The sequence below is a fragment of the Erpetoichthys calabaricus genome, chromosome 18 (genome assembly GCF_900747795.2).
Source record: "Erpetoichthys calabaricus chromosome 18, fErpCal1.3, whole genome shotgun sequence".
In the NCBI taxonomy this organism is placed as follows: Eukaryota; Metazoa; Chordata; class Cladistia; order Polypteriformes; family Polypteridae; genus Erpetoichthys; species Erpetoichthys calabaricus.
Window position 1 is genome coordinate 20,608,534 of NC_041411.2, and position 17,725 is coordinate 20,626,258.

General features: G+C 36.6%; 1 protein-coding gene across 3 annotated transcripts; it reads left to right on the forward strand.

The window, feature by feature from the left end:
• The first annotated feature begins 8,234 nt into the window (after nt 1-8,234).
• On the forward strand, nt 8,235-15,420 carry LOC127526230 (phe13-bombesin receptor-like). 3 transcript variants are annotated; one of them, XM_051921127.1, is made up of 2 exons: nt 8,235-9,084; nt 15,250-15,420. In XM_051921127.1, the coding sequence occupies exons 1-2, from the start codon at nt 8,237-8,239 to the stop codon at nt 15,317-15,319; spliced, it is 918 nt and encodes a 305-aa protein (XP_051777087.1). In that variant the 5' UTR covers nt 8,235-8,236; the 3' UTR covers nt 15,320-15,420. The 3 variants fall into 3 exon arrangements, with proteins under 3 accessions (XP_051777087.1, XP_051777088.1, XP_051777089.1); XM_051921128.1 differs by lacking the exon at nt 15,250-15,420 and adding an exon at nt 10,078-10,218; XM_051921129.1 differs by lacking the exon at nt 8,235-9,084 and adding an exon at nt 13,266-14,052.
• The last annotated feature ends 2,305 nt before the right edge of the window (nt 15,421-17,725 follow it).

The following is a 17,725-nucleotide window of genomic DNA, read 5'->3' on the forward strand; positions in this document are numbered from 1 at the left end:
TAGTGATAAAAAGAAATTGCCGCGGGGAATAAAGGCAATGTGAACTGAAAAAAAAAATCATCCAATACCTATTTGAGCATATTCCGGTATTGTGAAATGTATTTCGTGTGGATAGTACACAATTTACAAATTCTAGATGTATTGTATATTTTTTGTAACTGTAAGACCATCACCCTATACTATTCATCCATTTTATTTGGTCAGCATGTGAAACGAGCTCTTCGACCGCATAGGTACATTTGAGGTTTTTGTCTGCATTATGGGAATTTAAGAGATAGTCAGCTGCATTTTGTATCAGGTTAAAATACTTACTGAGTATATTAAAAATAAATTAATCGAAGCAGATAACCAACATAGCGATGCAAGATTCTTTCTGGGGAGAAACCAACATTGTATATGTGTCATGCTTAGTTTTGTTATGGAACCATTTTACTACAAATAATGAGGCACTATCAATGACACATAATGGTAGACGGCAGATGGCTCTCTGACGAATAAGTCATTGAAGTCATTTGCCTAGAGTGAATATATATATATATATATATATATATATATATATATATATATATATATATATATATATATATATATATATATATATTACTTTTTATTACGTTCTTTCTGAAACCTTCATGTGGATTGGTCTTTTTTGAAGAACCGCTCTGGCGCCTTTATTATTAAGAGTGGAGACCCGGGTTCAATCCCGCGTCCTCCCTTCAGGGGCTTTCTCCGGGTGCTTCGGTGTCATACAGTCCTGCAGGTTATATAGGATTGGTGATACGTTGGCCGCAATTTGTGTTTATTCTGCGATGGATTATGCTCCATGCTCAGGGATTGTTCCTTCCTTGCGCCCTATCTTACTGGGGTAGGCGCAGGATTAAGTGGGTTTAGAAAATTGTATGGTATTTAGTTTTTACAATTAATTTAACCATTCTGTCAAACAATATGAATTGATTTATTTATTTCTAGATTTGTTCATTAGTCACCAGGCCTCCGTGGCTAATATAAACGACTGCTTCGCACTTCTCCTGTTGCATTTTGCATTTTTAAGGCATGATTGGTGACCTCGGTGTACATTTTTAGATCATTAAGCGCACAATATCTTTTTTACATTAAACGTAAAGGGGCGCATAGGCAATACCAATTTAATTTTGCTGTTGGCATGAATGCTGAATTAGGTCTTTGATTTAAATTATTATTTTTAAGCATGCAGTTAGATAAACAATTCCATCCACCCATTTTCCTAAACAGCTTAGTAGTGGTCTGGCAAAGCACAGAGTCCATTCCCACAAGCAGACGGTGCAAGGCAGGAACAAACCCTGGACGGGTCGCCAGTCCACTGCAGAATCAATATATCTTACTCGAAATATTTACTTCTTATAATTTGCAATTTATATAATTCATTTTCCAGTTCAAACTATACAGTCTTAAAATTCGCCAAGAGAATCAAAATTCGCGAAGAGAACTTTTTACTTTTCGAAAATAAATTGCCACACTTATATAAATTAATGGTGAATTTAGTTGAACGTTTTAAAAAATCAGGGCGAACGTCTAACATTAGATTAAAATTAAACTTTACAATGGAAGATCATAGCTGGAGTTAGGTATCCTTGAAGTGCGGGTGTAAGAGTTGAAATGAACCTGTTAGTCATGTATTGCGTGTTTGTAACTGTTGGGCTCGACTGCTCAGCTTTTCCAGCAGCACCTCCAAGACGGGCGAGAACGTGCAGGTCGCTTCTCTTACGTTCGGTTGCTGTTCATTTAACCGTTACATTACAGCCATGTTTGTCAGTTTAGGATGGAAAAACCTGCAGGACTGGATTGTCCGTGGTCGTCAAGCTTGTTGGTGAATTCTTAATTGCTGAGTTACAATACTATTACAGCTGATGTGTAAAAATACAGAGAATTAATGTAGTGGAAAATGGTTATTTACTGGAATTCAGCTGCATTATCACAGTAATTTTGTGGACAAGTTCACTGTCAAGTCACTGTATTGTTTTTTACACTGTGAAAGTAATAGTCAGTAATTTACTGTAAATTTACAATCAGAGTTAATGTACATATAAAATTGTATTATTTATTTTTAAATATTTTTAGGTTCCTCCGTACACTTAATATATTTCAAAAAGTCCATGCTGCAATCATATTTAAAAGCATCAGTTTGAAAGATAAATAATAATAATATCTACACAAAATTTGGTATGAAAGCGCTTACTTCAAATGTTTTACAGTTTTTGGAAAAAAAAACTTGCTTTAATGTATACTGTGTTGCGATGTCAATGCTTATTCTAATTGGTCTGCACATGTGATAATATTTAAATTAATGATCGTTAAATAATTTAATATTATGAGTCAATCAGTAAACTATAGGTGAAAAAGATAATAAAGAAATGTTAAAGGGTGTAAACACAACTCAGTGGGATTAAAAGTGGGTGAAGAGTAAAACGTAAATAAAAAAGAAGAAAACAAACGCTGCATTCTCTCAGATGGCTGCGGTTTTGTGGTACTCCCTTCAAAGAAAAAAAAAGTCCCTTGCAATCATAAAGCATTTGGCTGTATGATGTTAAAAAAATCGATCCAAAGAGTCGTGTCATCGTTCTTTAGGTTGGTTGATTTCAGCGGTGGTCGCTAAAGCTAACGACGCGTCTGGATTTCAGGCTTACTTGGGGGCACTGACCCCTGCTTTTAACACTCGGCAATTTGCTTCATAGAATGCCTTTTATGCAAAGAGAAAATATTCTGTAGGTTTACAAGTCTGTTATAAATTAACGTATAAGACCTTGGCTAACTTTTAATTTTCCTAAGAGATTTAAATCTTTATTTATACCTCTGATTACTTAATTGGATTCAGCTATTTATTTTTGTATTGTCTTTATAGGAGCCTTAGTAAGCACAGGGACAAATGCAGTAACACGTAACAAGTTGGCTACCTATGTCAGTGTTCATTACACCTATTGTTAAAAAAATTATTATTTTAGTACGGGGTAATCGAATATCTATGCCCTATAAATACATACCAGGGTTTGGATATCAAATAGTTTTATCGCCAGCACAACTCAGTCAGACTCTGTCCGCATTCTCGCGCTTATAGTCAGTTCCTCATTGGTCAATTACTTCAATTACTTCATAGGACCTCCCGCACTGCAAGAGCTAAGCCATAGTGTCCGTTAAAAACCATGTCGGGGGAAAAAAAAAGAAAAAACTACTAACTACGGCGATATTAAAATATGTTTGTGAAGTCGCTACATATGCTTTATAGAGAATATTAATCATACACTGTAAAAAATGTAACTAAGTGATAGTCGACCCAGTGTAAAAATGTTTGTTGTTCCAGCATTTCTGTGTTAAATGTTTAGCTTGACAATCGTTTCTTCATTGTGTGGCGCAGATGTGAGTTCTATTTTTCTTTTGGGTTCAAATGTAAAAATCATCATTGTGAGAATTAATAATCTGTTGTTTGTGCGAGTTTTTCTTTTGCGAAATGCGCATGTCCTGCGAGAATATTCTTGATTTATGCGATTTGGACACGTGCATGAATCCACGACTCCACAATCTGTAATTACTAACGTTTGAGAGCCCCGACTTAAGGTAAGTACATACATTTACAAGAGTAGGACTTTCCTTTGTTGAAAACCATTAAAAAATCGGGGTACGAAGTATTAACAGTTACCACGCGAGTAACCTTACTAACTTCGACGATCATCGATTATAACCAACTGCCGAACGTAAAAAAGTTTTTTATGTGTTTAATGTTCGCTTGTGTTATTTGCAACTTGTAATGACGGCGGGTCCGTTAATTACGGAAGATTTTAGTGACTATAACAGAATCTGAAAAATGAATAATTATAAAATGAAAGCTCAGTTCTGCTTACTGTGGTGGCACTAAGTTTTTATCAAAAGCCACGCAATTGCGATATTTCCCTCTTTCCTTTTTTCACTATAACAACTTGTGTTTTATACCTCAAAACCCGACATCAGGACACTTTTTTCACATAAAGTTATAGGTCTGAATTCCCGTAGTAGCTGCGGTGACCGACTCGAGCTTTTGAGGCACCATACTAAAGTTTAGAGTAGAGACTGAACGCAGATGATTACACTTTATTCAAGTGGATTGGGCAATACGAGAGTACGACAACGGTCAGATAATTTTGTTTTTTAAACGGTAAATTAATAAAATGACATCAATATTCTATTCAGTACTGTTTTTTTCGTAAAATTGCATACAGTCGAAAAAAAGTAAAAGATGGCGTGCACGCTTCTGTGGTGACGGCGCTTTTTTTTCAACTGAATGTTCTAGTAAATTATTACAGGCGCTGGGGTGCATAGGCATAACAGCTTGTAAAGGCAGACGCACGATTACTGGTTGGAGTACTCCTTTCTTTCTTGTGTACATTCAATTTATGCTGTTTCTTTTATAGAGGAAAATTGGGGTGTGTGTCCTAGAGGGAGAAAGCGAGTGGTAAAGGGGGAAGGACCTGAAATTAACACACAGAGCAGACCTCAACAACAATTCTTAGCTCCTTCAAGGAAAAAAAAATATACCCTCACAAACATATGTTAATAAATATAAGTCGCACCACACGACTGCTCAGGTGTAAACGTGATGTGTAGTTTACTGTGATCATTTTCAGATACCACCTTAGACATTTGTGATAGAATTATTAAGATATGATTTCATATATTAACTGAACCTACTTTAATTCTATTTAATGCAGTGTTATGGTATACAAACTCTTTTGAAGGCCATCCAAATCAGCTCTTATTTCTTTATTGTGATTTTTAGGGTCTTCGTGCATTGCAAGCTCTGTACATTTTGTACTACAGCTCAGGACACACTTCTCAGACATTATAGATTGAAGCACTGGCGTGGACCATATTCATCGTTTCCTTGCATTCACAGTGACTGCATTTGTTCATTCCGGACTGCAGGTGCGTTAAGGACACATCTCAACAGAATACATCCCAATGCTACCCTTTCAAAAGTTAGCAAGGATTTGGCTTGTTTGAGCTGTGAACTTTGTAAATTTCAAGATATCTGTGATGGGAAGACCTTTTACAGCCATATAAGAAAACAACTAAAAACTATGAATATGTGAAATGTCCTTTTGTAAACTGTGACTTTCAGACCAATGTATATACCACATTTAATGTATATAAAATTAGGAAGCATAAGGGTCAGTCTTTTCATGATTTCAGGCTATCCATTTTAAGTAGTAATCATGCAGGCCAAGAAGACAGTCCTGATAGTAGCTCAGCTGCAGACAATAGTGGACCTCTTATTGATGGTGAGGATGATCATGTAGGTAGTGGATGTGTTGCTTGCAATGAGGATTTAGGAGATGCAGTTGAGCACAAACTTGCTTCTCTCTTTTTTTGTATGCAAACTGTTCTTCACATGTCAAAAAGTGCTACCCAGCAAATACTTGAAGGGTTAAATGCTATTTTTTCAGGACCTCACTTTTTCCCTGAGAATAAAGGAGATTGTCATGGATGAACCGCTGGTCTCTGTAGTCCAACAGAGATGGCCAGGCCTTCTCATAGAGCAACAGGTGAGTTTTATCTAATCTTATAAATTAATTGTCGAGTAGCGATGCTAGTATCTTGAAAATAAGTACATTATTAATTCCTGAATTTTGTTACAGGTATATGCAGAATATTATTGCATTACCCAGGTGCAATTGAAAGAAACATCGCTGACATCCTTGGACAAGTATTCGACAGCTCTGATCAAAATGTATAGAGCAAAAGGAGGCAAGAATTCACATGAATTGAAATCACTTTTAGAATTACTAGATGAACAGGTACGTAATAAGGATCAGGAAAGAATTGTTTTATATTCATAAGCATGAACTTAAAGTAGTATGTGCAGGGCAGTGTTGTAATTACGGCTGTTAAACTGTTTGCTTATGAAGGTGCATGTGGCAAACCCATATACTTATCAAATGTATGCAAAATGATTTTATAGAACAAGCTAAATTATACTGTATATGTTTATATCTGAGTCATTGGCACTGCACATATTCCCTCCAATGTCATGGACTACAAATTCATAATGTATTAATTTACAGTTTTATTTGATGGTGAGATTTACACAAACAATATTTTACCAGAAATAAAAGTAAATTCCTGAGCTATTCTGTTTATTATAAATTGACAATTTAAATTATCCAGGTTAATAGCATTTTTTTTTGTGTGTGTCTGGATCTGTGCATACATTTTAAATAATTTGCAGAAGTGCAAAATCCTTTCATTATTTGGATCATTTAACAAAGATGGATTTTTGTATATGTACAGTAATTAGAAAGAAAATATGTCAAATATATTTAGTTGTTTTGTTTAAAGTTTTCTTAAATTGTCATTCGGTTCAAATATTATTTCTTTGTATATTCTACCTCTATGAATATCATTCTTGTTACTGTACTTTTCAGACTATGGATGTTACCACACACAAGAGGGCAACGGTTCTAAAAGGACTACCTCTGTACTTAAGAGAATACAAGAAGTTATCAACAACATGTCATGTAAGTTCTGTTGGAAATGTCAAACTAAATGATTAAGAAACTAGAAAGTTAAGTTGGTAGACAACCTTTCACTTGGCTTTGGAAAAGAGTCAACTATGGTTTATTTTTTCACACTTTAACTATATTATTGTTCTATATTTTTAGGATACAGACTCCCTTCAAATATATACAAATGAAATGAAGATAGGAATATCAGAGGTTGTGAGGCACCATGAGACCCATCCTGGAGCTGCAGCAATGAATGTGGCTGTGGTAATAGAAGATCGAGTAGTAACTGAAGAGCTTGTCGACTTCACAACTGCATTTGTCATACATGTTGGTCTTCTGGATGCTCGAAACATTCAGCACCCAAAAGAACTTAAATATACTTTTGAAACAGTACAGAAGGTGTTTCTAAATATTGGAGACTTATACTCACATAGAGTATTGTCACTCAAAAATATGCTGCATAAATGTTAGGCAAATGTGTCTCAGATCTGCAGAATAGGATGTGCTTGTCTTTTGATTTTAGATTAACATTGCGATAGCTACTTTTCTTTGTGTGAGATTCTTTCTCAGTTGCACTTTAGTGTTAATGTAATGACAGAATCCCTTTACCCTGTGCAGGTTCTGTTCAAAAATTTTGGAATTATTGATGTAACACTTTTCAAATTAAGATTCCACAACATCAGAGATGGCATGGCTTGTGGTTATTAGTAATGATAACAATGTTAAGACAAAATTTGAACGTACTGAATATAAATACATTTGTATAAGTGATTTTCATATTTCACATTGTAATAATAATGTAATGCCATGTCTAAGAAAATAAAGCTGCATTATTTTCAAAAAAGCTGTTTTTTCTTTTTTGTTAAAATAGAATATGTTGCTCAATAAAGTCAGAGTTCTTAAGTAACTGATTACAATGTGCTTTTTGAGTTTGCAAAAAATAAATATATTAATTTCTTGAATTACTACCTTGAAGTTTGCCTAAATTTACTTACGTTTATTCAGCATAGGTTTTTTTAGTTGCGCCAATTAGAGATGACATTGACAAAGCCCTAAAATTTATGTTAGATGGGCTTAATGCTGTTTTTACATATTAGTTATTTCTACTTGAGCTAATTTAATTTTCTTAGTTTGGCATAGTGTAGCTTGTATCCAGTGAACTCAAATTTTGTAATTGGCAGGATTTGTCAACGTAATGTTGAGCAAACTCAAAAAGCACATTGTAATCAGTTACTTAATATTTTTTAATTGGGAGTAGCATTGATTTTTTACAGTGTACGGTGGTATTCCGTCATATAGCTTAACTGGTGACTGAGCGTGTGCTCTTGAGCTTGCCATGTCAGTGATTTTCCTCGCTTTGTGTCGGGTGTACTTGGACAAATCAGGATGAATAAGTGGACAACTGAAACGTCACTTAAAGAGGAACAAACTAAATGTATGATACTTACCGTGTGTGTTACTTGAATTTTAAATTCTAGCGAAAGCTGGTTATTGGCACAGGACAAATAACAAAGCAACTATAATCGGCTGAGTTGTTCAAGTAAAAAGTAATTTGTCTTGACTGAACACAAACCCTGTAATTAATCTCTGGTGAGTTTAGAGTGCACCATTCCCCAAGTAAGTATACACTATTTTAAGACATTTATTTATTTATTTACTTATTTATTCTGAGTGCTGCATATATATGGCACTTCAACTTTACGTTTATCGTTTCCTTCACGCGAGCCATGGTACCATTGGCGGTGCCATTTAACAGTTTTGCCAACGCGTTGGTTCTTATTGGAAACTGTGTGTTGGCTACAGTGATTGTCGTTTTGAATGCGCTGGTTTTCACGTCCATCATAATAACACGGTCACTAAGGAGAGAAAACCGTTTTATTTATATGATGAGCACGTGCATTAGTGACTTTGGAACAGGAGTTTCTTGGTATTATGTCGGCCTTTTCGATGTCGAAGATGTTCCCCACGGAAAGAACAACTGTTACTTTATAGCGAGCAGTTTTTTGGGTTTGTCATATCTCGTGATTCTGGCTGCTCAGGCAGACCGCTACCACGCCATTGTCTCCCCTTTTCGTTACGCCCAGCGGATGAGTACAACAAGGACGTTGTTAGTTATTTGTTGTCTTTGGTTGTATACTTACATCAACCTGGCAATCCAAAATCTGATTTCCTCCTCGGCACATCTACTCTGGCACTCTACAGGTACATTAATATGCAACATCATCACACTTGTCATTATGATAGGCCTCAATACCAAACTCTGTTTTATTGCTAAATTCCAGATAGAAAGAGAGCCCCCGTCCGAAGAAAGAGAAAGCAAACGGGCTTCTCTTTACCTAATTATAGTGGTGGTCGGCTTCTTCTTACTCTTCTGGATGCCCGTGTTTATGTACATAGTAATATGCTATCTGACAACAGTGAAATGTTATAAATTTGAAAACAGTGGAACAGATCCATTAAAAATTTTAGCACGAATCAACTGCGCGGTGACCCCCTTTCTGTACGTGCGGGGCTGCGCCCCGTTAAAGGCGGTTCTGTATCAGAGGGTGCTGAGGTGCGGGTTAAAACAACAAAGGTGAGTCATCGCAAAATTGCATTTTCATTACCAGAATTTTTTTTGGTTCAGTTATTTACGAGGGACGTTCAAATGGTTTTCTATTTTCGTTGGAAACTGTGAAGGAGGGAGGAGTAGTAATTGTACAATAAAACGTTGGTATGACCCTGGAATAATTGCATCGCGAACGAGGCTGACTACGTAGAAAAGTGATGTAATTTGTTTTTGAAATTCTTAATAAATAGAGTTTAAAAAGTGCGGAAACTTTTTGAACGTCCTAACATTGTGCTCATGTGTGCTATGTAAAGTTTACTTGGGCAAGCACTAAAAATCAACTTACCTTTGATGTCTATCACATTAATTTAACTAAATACTTTACTTGGCTGTTTCTAACAATATTATGGGTTTTACATGAATATTAACGCACAATTAAACAAAGTCATCGGATTTCATTCCATTAAACAGTCAGGGGACTTTTGCCATTAACCACCTACCTCCTGTTAGTCTTACAGAAAATCAACACCTTTTATTATTCACTCACTTTTCTTATTTTCAAGACAACATGGCTGTTATAACTTAGATTACGTTTCAAGTGTAATTGAACAATTTTCATGTAATACGCAATTCTTAGTCAAAAGAAAAAGTTGTAATTGAATGGCTTTTTGCTGTAAAGATTTACCGCAATGAGCAAAGTGAACTGCGTTAACATCTATCTATCTATCTATCTATCTATCTATCTATCTATCTATCTATCTATCTATCTATCTATCTATCTATCTATCTATCTATCTGAATTATAACAGTTATCTCAATGGAATTTACTAACGATTAAAATCATGTTTTACAGGTGTTCTAACCCCACCAGTGTAAAAAAGTCCATTCATTTTCACATTTAGCCAGCATTTGTCTGTTCTCTGACCTCTATATTATCTATCTAAAATCACACATATCATGCATCATTGTAAATGACAATATGCTTCCACTAACCATGTCTTCACGTTTTTGTCACTTTAGGAAACTAAACTCTGGTGCAAACAAAAGGGCGAATAGCATCGAATGCGTGGAAGCCATCTGCAATAAATAATCTACCAGAAGGCGAGTGGAACGGCACTGAAAATAGAGTGAGTGTTGAGACCTCAGCAGCAGAGCGGGAAACAGCGATCTGGGAACCTGGGTTCGATTCCCGGGTCCTCCCTGCGTGGAGTTTGCATGTTCTCCCCGTGTCTGCGTGGGTTTCCTCCGGGCGCTCCGGTTTCCTCCCACATTCCAAAGACATGCAGGTTAGGTGGATTGGCGATTCTAAATTGGCCCTAGTGTGTGCTTGGTGTGTTTGTGTGTGTCCTGCGGTGGGTTGGCACCCTGCCCGGGATTGGTCCCTGCCTTGTGCCCTGTGTTGGCTGGGATTGGCTCCAGCAGACCCCTGTGTTCGGATTCAGCGGGTTGGAAAATGGATGGATGGATGGATGACCACGGCCTGATTTTTTTGTTTTGAATGCACTATTTTTCATTTAAATTGCATTTTGGAAACACTCCAAGAAAAATCGAACTAGCCATCATACCAGTCCAGCTTCATCGGTCAGTGTATTTTCTCAGCATTGAGCAGTATATGTTAGCGTCGTCCTGCTGAATATTACGTTTCTTATCAACTGATTGGTTTTCAGTCACGTCTAGATAAAAATGTAAAGACAGCGATAAACGAAACAGGAGATGATGTCCTCTTGATATCTGATTAAAGTATTAGGTGACAATGAAGACGAACAAGTGTGCTGGAATTGAATGTTTTGATTTTCCTGGATGGCTTTAAATTACATAAGCAGGTTCAGAAAATAAATGTGGGGACGTATTCTTTAGTATTCGTTCAAGTAAACATTTCCAAAGCCCAGATCATTTCTTTAATTCCATAACTATACAGCGTTGAGACAAAAGCAGGAGAGCGCCTGTTCTCTTAAAAGTACAAATGTCAGCGCGGTTCTTCAGAGAGATGCCACAGGGGAAACATTTTTGGTTCCAAAGAGCCACCCAAATAAAGGCTTCAGATCCATAACATGTGACGTAAATAGCTGTGAACAGATGATAAAAGATGTGTAAAATATCATCGGGTTCCTTACTTTAAAGGACTCTTACTGCATAGAAGAACACCGGCTAAGTTCAAACTTAGTTATTCTGTTGTATCGTAATTTGTAGCCTATGATAAAGCACCGTTCCGTCCACGGAGGGCTTTTGCACATGAAGGTGCTTTTTTGTGCATCGAAGGAGTTCCTATAGTGTAGGAAAAAAGTGAATTATTTAATGTTTGGTAAGGTACCTATACAGGACACTAATAGATTAAGAAAAGCTGAACATGCCGTGTTATTGTATCAGCAAGAGTCATTTTATAGTCAGGACCATTGGTATTTCACAAACCTGTTACCATTTATTCGTTGTTATTTACTGTATTGGGCCTGTTACGGATCTAAACAAAGTTCCTTCTGGAATCTTCTTTTGGGAACCAGAAATGGTTCTTCTGTGGCATCGCTTTGAATAACTACTCTGGCACCTTTACTTTTAAGCAAGTTGGGGTTGGCAGGGAGTGAGCAGTGTCCACCCGCATCAGGACCATCTGCCTATACAAAATCAAATAAATGGCAAAAATAATGTTTTAGCTTATCTTGGCATTTACCCTCCCTATATGCCAAAATGCCTTCCAGGATGATATTGTGATGCCATTCAGTATAATACAAGACAAAAACTAACCTTGGCAATCTTATACACAGCTTACTCACTTTTAGGGCAGTCGGTGTATATAGAGATGGCACACTTTAGGTACTTGAGCGTCCACATCAATAACAGGCTGATGATCATGGTCTAGTAACTACTTGGACTTTTAGTCAATGATTTATTAAGCAGAATTGTGTCAAGAAACGTAATACTGATTCAAACCTACAACAATATACCTTTATAATGTCTCCCAGTGAGTCTTATTCAGAAGTTTGATTTATTATTATTATTATTATTATTATTATTATTATTATTATTATTATTATTATTATTATTCTCTTGTGTGTTTGAGGGGGTGTTGTATGGGATGATATTTATATTTCCTTGAGTTCCTGTAAAGCCAAAACGTTTCCTTGAAATGAATCTGTCTGTCTGAACTTGCATAGCAAGCACTGGAGTTCAAGTTTCAAGTTTGCAGTTGTCATTTTTCTACCATCAAATATATTACACTTCCATTTTCCACAATTACCTATTTTCTGAATTTGTCAGGTAGCCTGGTATTAGTGAGTGAGCACCATGGATGTACAAATTGTCCTGTTTTATGTCTGTTGCATCTTATGACCGACACTGCAAGGCTGCACCATTGGATTAAGCAAGTTTAAAAAATGGATGGTTGTCTACAAAGACCGTTGTAGCTTTTCTGAATTATTAACATATTTTGTTTCTCAGAACACATGTGTCAAAGGCCAAAAGTCAGTTTTTGAATGATTCATTCTTTTTGACAAAACCTTAAATAATTTTCACCTATTTCGGCACTATTTGCACATCTCATTTACACATCTGCAAAATTCTAATCACATCATCATTTACAAAACACACTTCTCATGTTTGCAGTCATTTTGTAGTATATATAATGCAAATTAGAATGCGCAGGCCACCAAAAGTAAACACAACTTCGTTTAAAAATTAAGGTGACACGATATAGTTCTTCAAAGGAACATTCCTGGAATCTTTATTGGTTTCCAAAAGAAACCTGTCCCTGTCCACTATAGTCCCTGCTTTGTGTCGGATGCTTTCAACAGAAGCTCCGGCATTAACTGAACAAAGCAGGAGGTGAAAATGGACGGTTGAATCTTCAGTTAAAGGGGTACAATACACGTAAGATGTGCAACGTGATAGTTAAATTCTAACGAAAGCTGATTATTGCCACAGGAAAAATAACACAGCGGAAAGAACTGGTTGAGTTGCTGAAGGAAAACATACAGTAATTTGACTTGACTGTGAACACAATTTCTGTAATTAATCTCTGGTGGGTTTAGAGTGTGCCATTCCCCAAGTAAGTATGCACACTTTGTAGAGCGTTACTTAATTATTTTTTTCTGAGGTGCTGCCTATAAATATAACGCACTTCACCTTTACGTTTATCGCTTTCTTCAGGCGAGCCATGGTACCATTGGCGGTGCCATTTAACAGTTTTGCCAACGCGCTGGTTCTTATTGGAAACTGTGTGTTGGCTACAGTGATTGTCGTTTTGAATGCGCTGGTTTTCACGTCCATCATAATAACACGGTCACTAAGGAGAGAAAACCGCTTTATTTATATGATGAGCACGTGCATTAGCGACTTTGGAACAGGTGTTTCTTGGTATTATGTCGGCCTTTTCGATGTCGAAGATGTTCCCCACGGAAAGAACAACTGTTATTTTATAGCGAGCAGTTTTTTGGGTTTGTCATATCTCGTGATTCTGGCTGCTCAGGCAGACCGCTACCACGCCATTGTCTCCCCTTTTCGTTACGCCCAGCGGATGAGTACAACAAGGACGTTGTTAGTTATTTGTTGTCTTTGGTTGTATACTTACATCACCCTGATAATCCAAAATCTGATTTCCTCCTCGGCACATCTACTCTGGCACTCCACCGGTATATTAATATGCAACATCATCACTCTTGTCATTATGATAGGCCTCAATACCAAACTCTGTTTTATTGCTAAATTCCAGATAGAAAGAGAGCCCCCGTCCGAAGAAAGAGAAAACAAACGAGCTTCTATTTACCTAATTATAGTGGTGGTCGGCTTCTTTTTACTCTTCTGGATGCCCGTGTTTATGTACATAGTAATATGCTATCTGACAGCAGTTAAATGTTACAAATTTGAAAACAGTGGAACAGATCCGTTAAAAATTTTAGCACGAATCAATTGCGCGGTGACCCCGTTTCTGTACGTGCGGGGCTGCGCCCCGTTAAAGGCGGTTCTGTATCAGAGGGTGCTGAGGTGCGGGTTAAAACAACAAAGGTGAGTCATCGCGAAATTGTATTTTCATTACTGGAATTTATTTTTACAGTTTGGTTCAGTAGTGTACGACTGTGATTTTGATTGCTGGTTATACATCGATTCAAACTGCACTAAAAATTAACTCGCGTTGCTTTGATGACTGTATCTATTAAGTTAATTTAACTCACAATAATTACGTTTGCTGGCTTTACTCAGCTGTTTCCAACAATATTTGTATAAAACAATGATATACCACACGCTGAAACAAAGCCATCAGATTCCATTTCACTAAACAATCAAGGGACTGTTGCTGGATCACATACACTCTTAAACATAACGGTTCTGTAATGGCACCTTACTTGTTTGGCTCCTCACTTCTCCATAGCACCATTTCATTCAGGAAGGTTTATTTGTAGGGCTCTTTAGGATTTCAAAATGTTTTTAATATGTGAACAAAAATAGAAATATTTACCTATCAGTAAAGCAGATCAAGAAAACCTCAACATAGCAGGTGTTAGTTTATGTAGCAAGAGTCCATTTAAAATTAGGTGCTCATTTGCATTTCACAAATCTGTTATTATGTATTCATGCCTCATACCAATCTTTCTGGAACTTTTCAAATGGATGGTTATTCTTTTGGGAACCAAAAACGGTTCACCGATGGCATCACTCTGACGAACCACTCTCGCACTTTTATTTTTGGGAGCAGACCTTCTCTTACAGAAAATCGTCATTTTCTGTATATCTTATGCTAAAAAGCAAAATTTTTCTTATTTTCAAGACAACTATATTATATGTTGGATTACATTTTAAGCGTAATTACCAATGTAACTGAAAATGTTTAATCTAAAACGTAAGCATTAATTAATGTTAATGAAAAGGACACACTATTCGGTGGATTTAGTATAATGGCCGATTCGCTTAAAGACTGGTCACATGACACTTATTGGAATTACTATACTCATATAGGATCCTGTTGGCTTTTTGTTTTAAGTGATATGGTCAAATATGTTTTCAAGGTTTTCTTACTCCACCGGTCAAAAAAAAGTTCTTTTATTTGCACATTTTTGTATTTTCAATCATCCTGATCTCTGATCTCTTATTTATCTAAAAATTAAATTAGTGATAAAAACTTAACTTGTTTCACATCATTTTATGTTTTTTTTTAATTCATCATGTGATTCCACTAACCATGTCGTCACGTTTTTGTCACTTTAGGAAAATAAACTCTGGTGTAAACAAAAGAGCGAATAGCATCGAATTCGTAGAAGCCATCAGCAGTAAATAGAAGACGAGTGGAACGGCACTGAAAACGGAGTGAGTGTTGAGACCTCACCAGCAGAGTGGGAAACCGCACGAAACGCACGCCGACCCTCACACTGGAGCTGAATAAAAAGACTGATGTATTCCGTATTTTGAAACATTGTCGTTCTTATAGTTTGAAAATAAATTTTTGAACTCAGAAAAAGGAAATGCCCATAGCCTGTGTTATATATTTTTTACTGATGTGGACCTTGGAAGGAAAATAGGCTTAATGAGGAGAGTTAGGCGCAGGCTTCAATAGTTCAGCTACATTGCTGCCTCCCAACCAGCAGTTCCACTTTCAGCGAGGAGTTGGCGTGTTCTCCCCGTGCGTGCGCGTGTTTCCTCCCACATGCCAAAGACATCCGAGTTACGTAAACAGCTCCTAGCCCGTGTGTGTTCGTCTGCCTTGTGTAGGATTGGCGCGCTGTCCGGTGATCGTTTCTGCCTCGAGCCTGATGATCGCTGTTTTTCCAGTCCTTCACTATTGGGTGTTCTTTAGATTAGATTAGATGAACTTTATTAATACCATGGGGAAATTTAGTCTCCTGCAATGACATCCTCAAATTGTTACTAAGAAAGGTGGAATTCTGTTTAGATGGCAAGCTGTCTGTTCGGATAAGCCTCATTTGCACCTTTGTTGTACTCATCCTTTGTCTGTCTGACTCCAGCCTGTTTTTATTCTGCACAGATCATGTCAGACTTTGTTAGCCTCCCTCATGAACAACCACTTCTAAGTTAGAGGATGGATTTAGTCATGTTATTATTTTGAGTGAAAACCAGAGGATGTAGTGATGTCACAAGTTGATGTCATCCATTTAATGCATTAAAAAGATCATCATTTCACTGTCTTGTTCAATTCTTTCCAATAGAAAACAAAACTCAGCTGACTTAATGTAATCCTGTTTTTATACTATGTATTCAGGTCTTCTCCCATTTATTGAATCCTTGAATCCTGATGGCTGCCAAATACTAAAGTTCGTATTAACACAATTCAAACATATTTTGCACAAAAATGTATGGTCAGTTTGATGATGACATTTAATGAGTAGCTGAGGCACTTGTAAGTAATAAAAACATTAGGTGGTAGAAGAAAAGTAAAATGAATGCCATATCAAAATGGCACTTGGGTGTTAAACCATAAAATAAAAAAGAATTGCATAGATTAAACAAATAGCTGGGTTGGTGTTTGCTGGATGTCTTTAGAAGAAAAGCACATTGTCTTAAACCACTGACACTGTCCTGGATGGAATCACCAGCAGAGTTACATCTTTTTATGTCATCGTGTTGAGGCAAATGGTGGTCCAAAATCACATCAGCTAGTCACACGGCCACCAAACTTCACTGTCACACAATCCGTGGTCCTCATCACCCTCATTGATTGTGCAACCAGTTAGGTGGGAATGACAAGTGGGCTGAGTGGTCAGTTAGTCTATATATGGGACAGTCAACACACTGCACTGTCTCTGCTTTACAACATTTATTTCTATTGCACCTTTTCATGCAAAGAGTATTGCTCAAAGTGTTTTACAAATAGAAAAAGAAAAATACAGTTACATAAATGAAGAAAAAATGTAATTATATGATTTCCTCAAAGAAGAGGATAATGTAAATTATGACCTAATTTAGACATTTTTAGGGGGATTTGTAGTTGTATTTTTTCAATGTTTTCAAGATTCAGGACAAGATTAAGCCTCTACAGTGCCCATGCACTCTTAACAATTATGGTTCTTTATTGAGTTGTGTGGTTCCTAAAAGCACCTTTGCTTGAAAAAGCAGAGTCTCATTCTGGGAAGGGTTTATTGCATAAGAAATAATTTCTTTCAACATATACAAAAGTTTAAAAAAAAAAAGTTTACTTTCTTTCAGATTATCACCTTTGGCTTTTAAGAATTTTCTTGAAGTTCCTTTTAACCAAAAACAGTAAAGTCTAGACCAAATCCCTCATAACGGTATGTACAAAAGCAGGATAATAAAATGTCAACAAAATGCACAACAAGAAACACAGACAAATTAAATCAAAATCCAGCTGTAATTAGCACTTGTTTTTGTATCGCACTTTTCACAGAATGCAGGCACAGAGCAGGGTGAACAACTCTCAGTTAAAACACAAGTACAGATTCTGCTAATTGCTAAATGCATGCATTTAATATGCATAAGTGATTTTTAGAAGTGTAACGCTTCAGAAATGTTAGAAAAAGAGAACAAACCACCAGCTGAAGTCGCCACTTTCTTAGGTAAACACTCAGACCTTGTGGTTATTAAATAATTCTGTGAGGCTTCCTCTATTTGTAAGGTCTACAGTATGTGCTTCTAATCATTAAAATTGCTTTTGTCCTTAACCCTTTATTCCACTCTGAATTTTTGAATGACTATTTTGTGGATTGAGGCT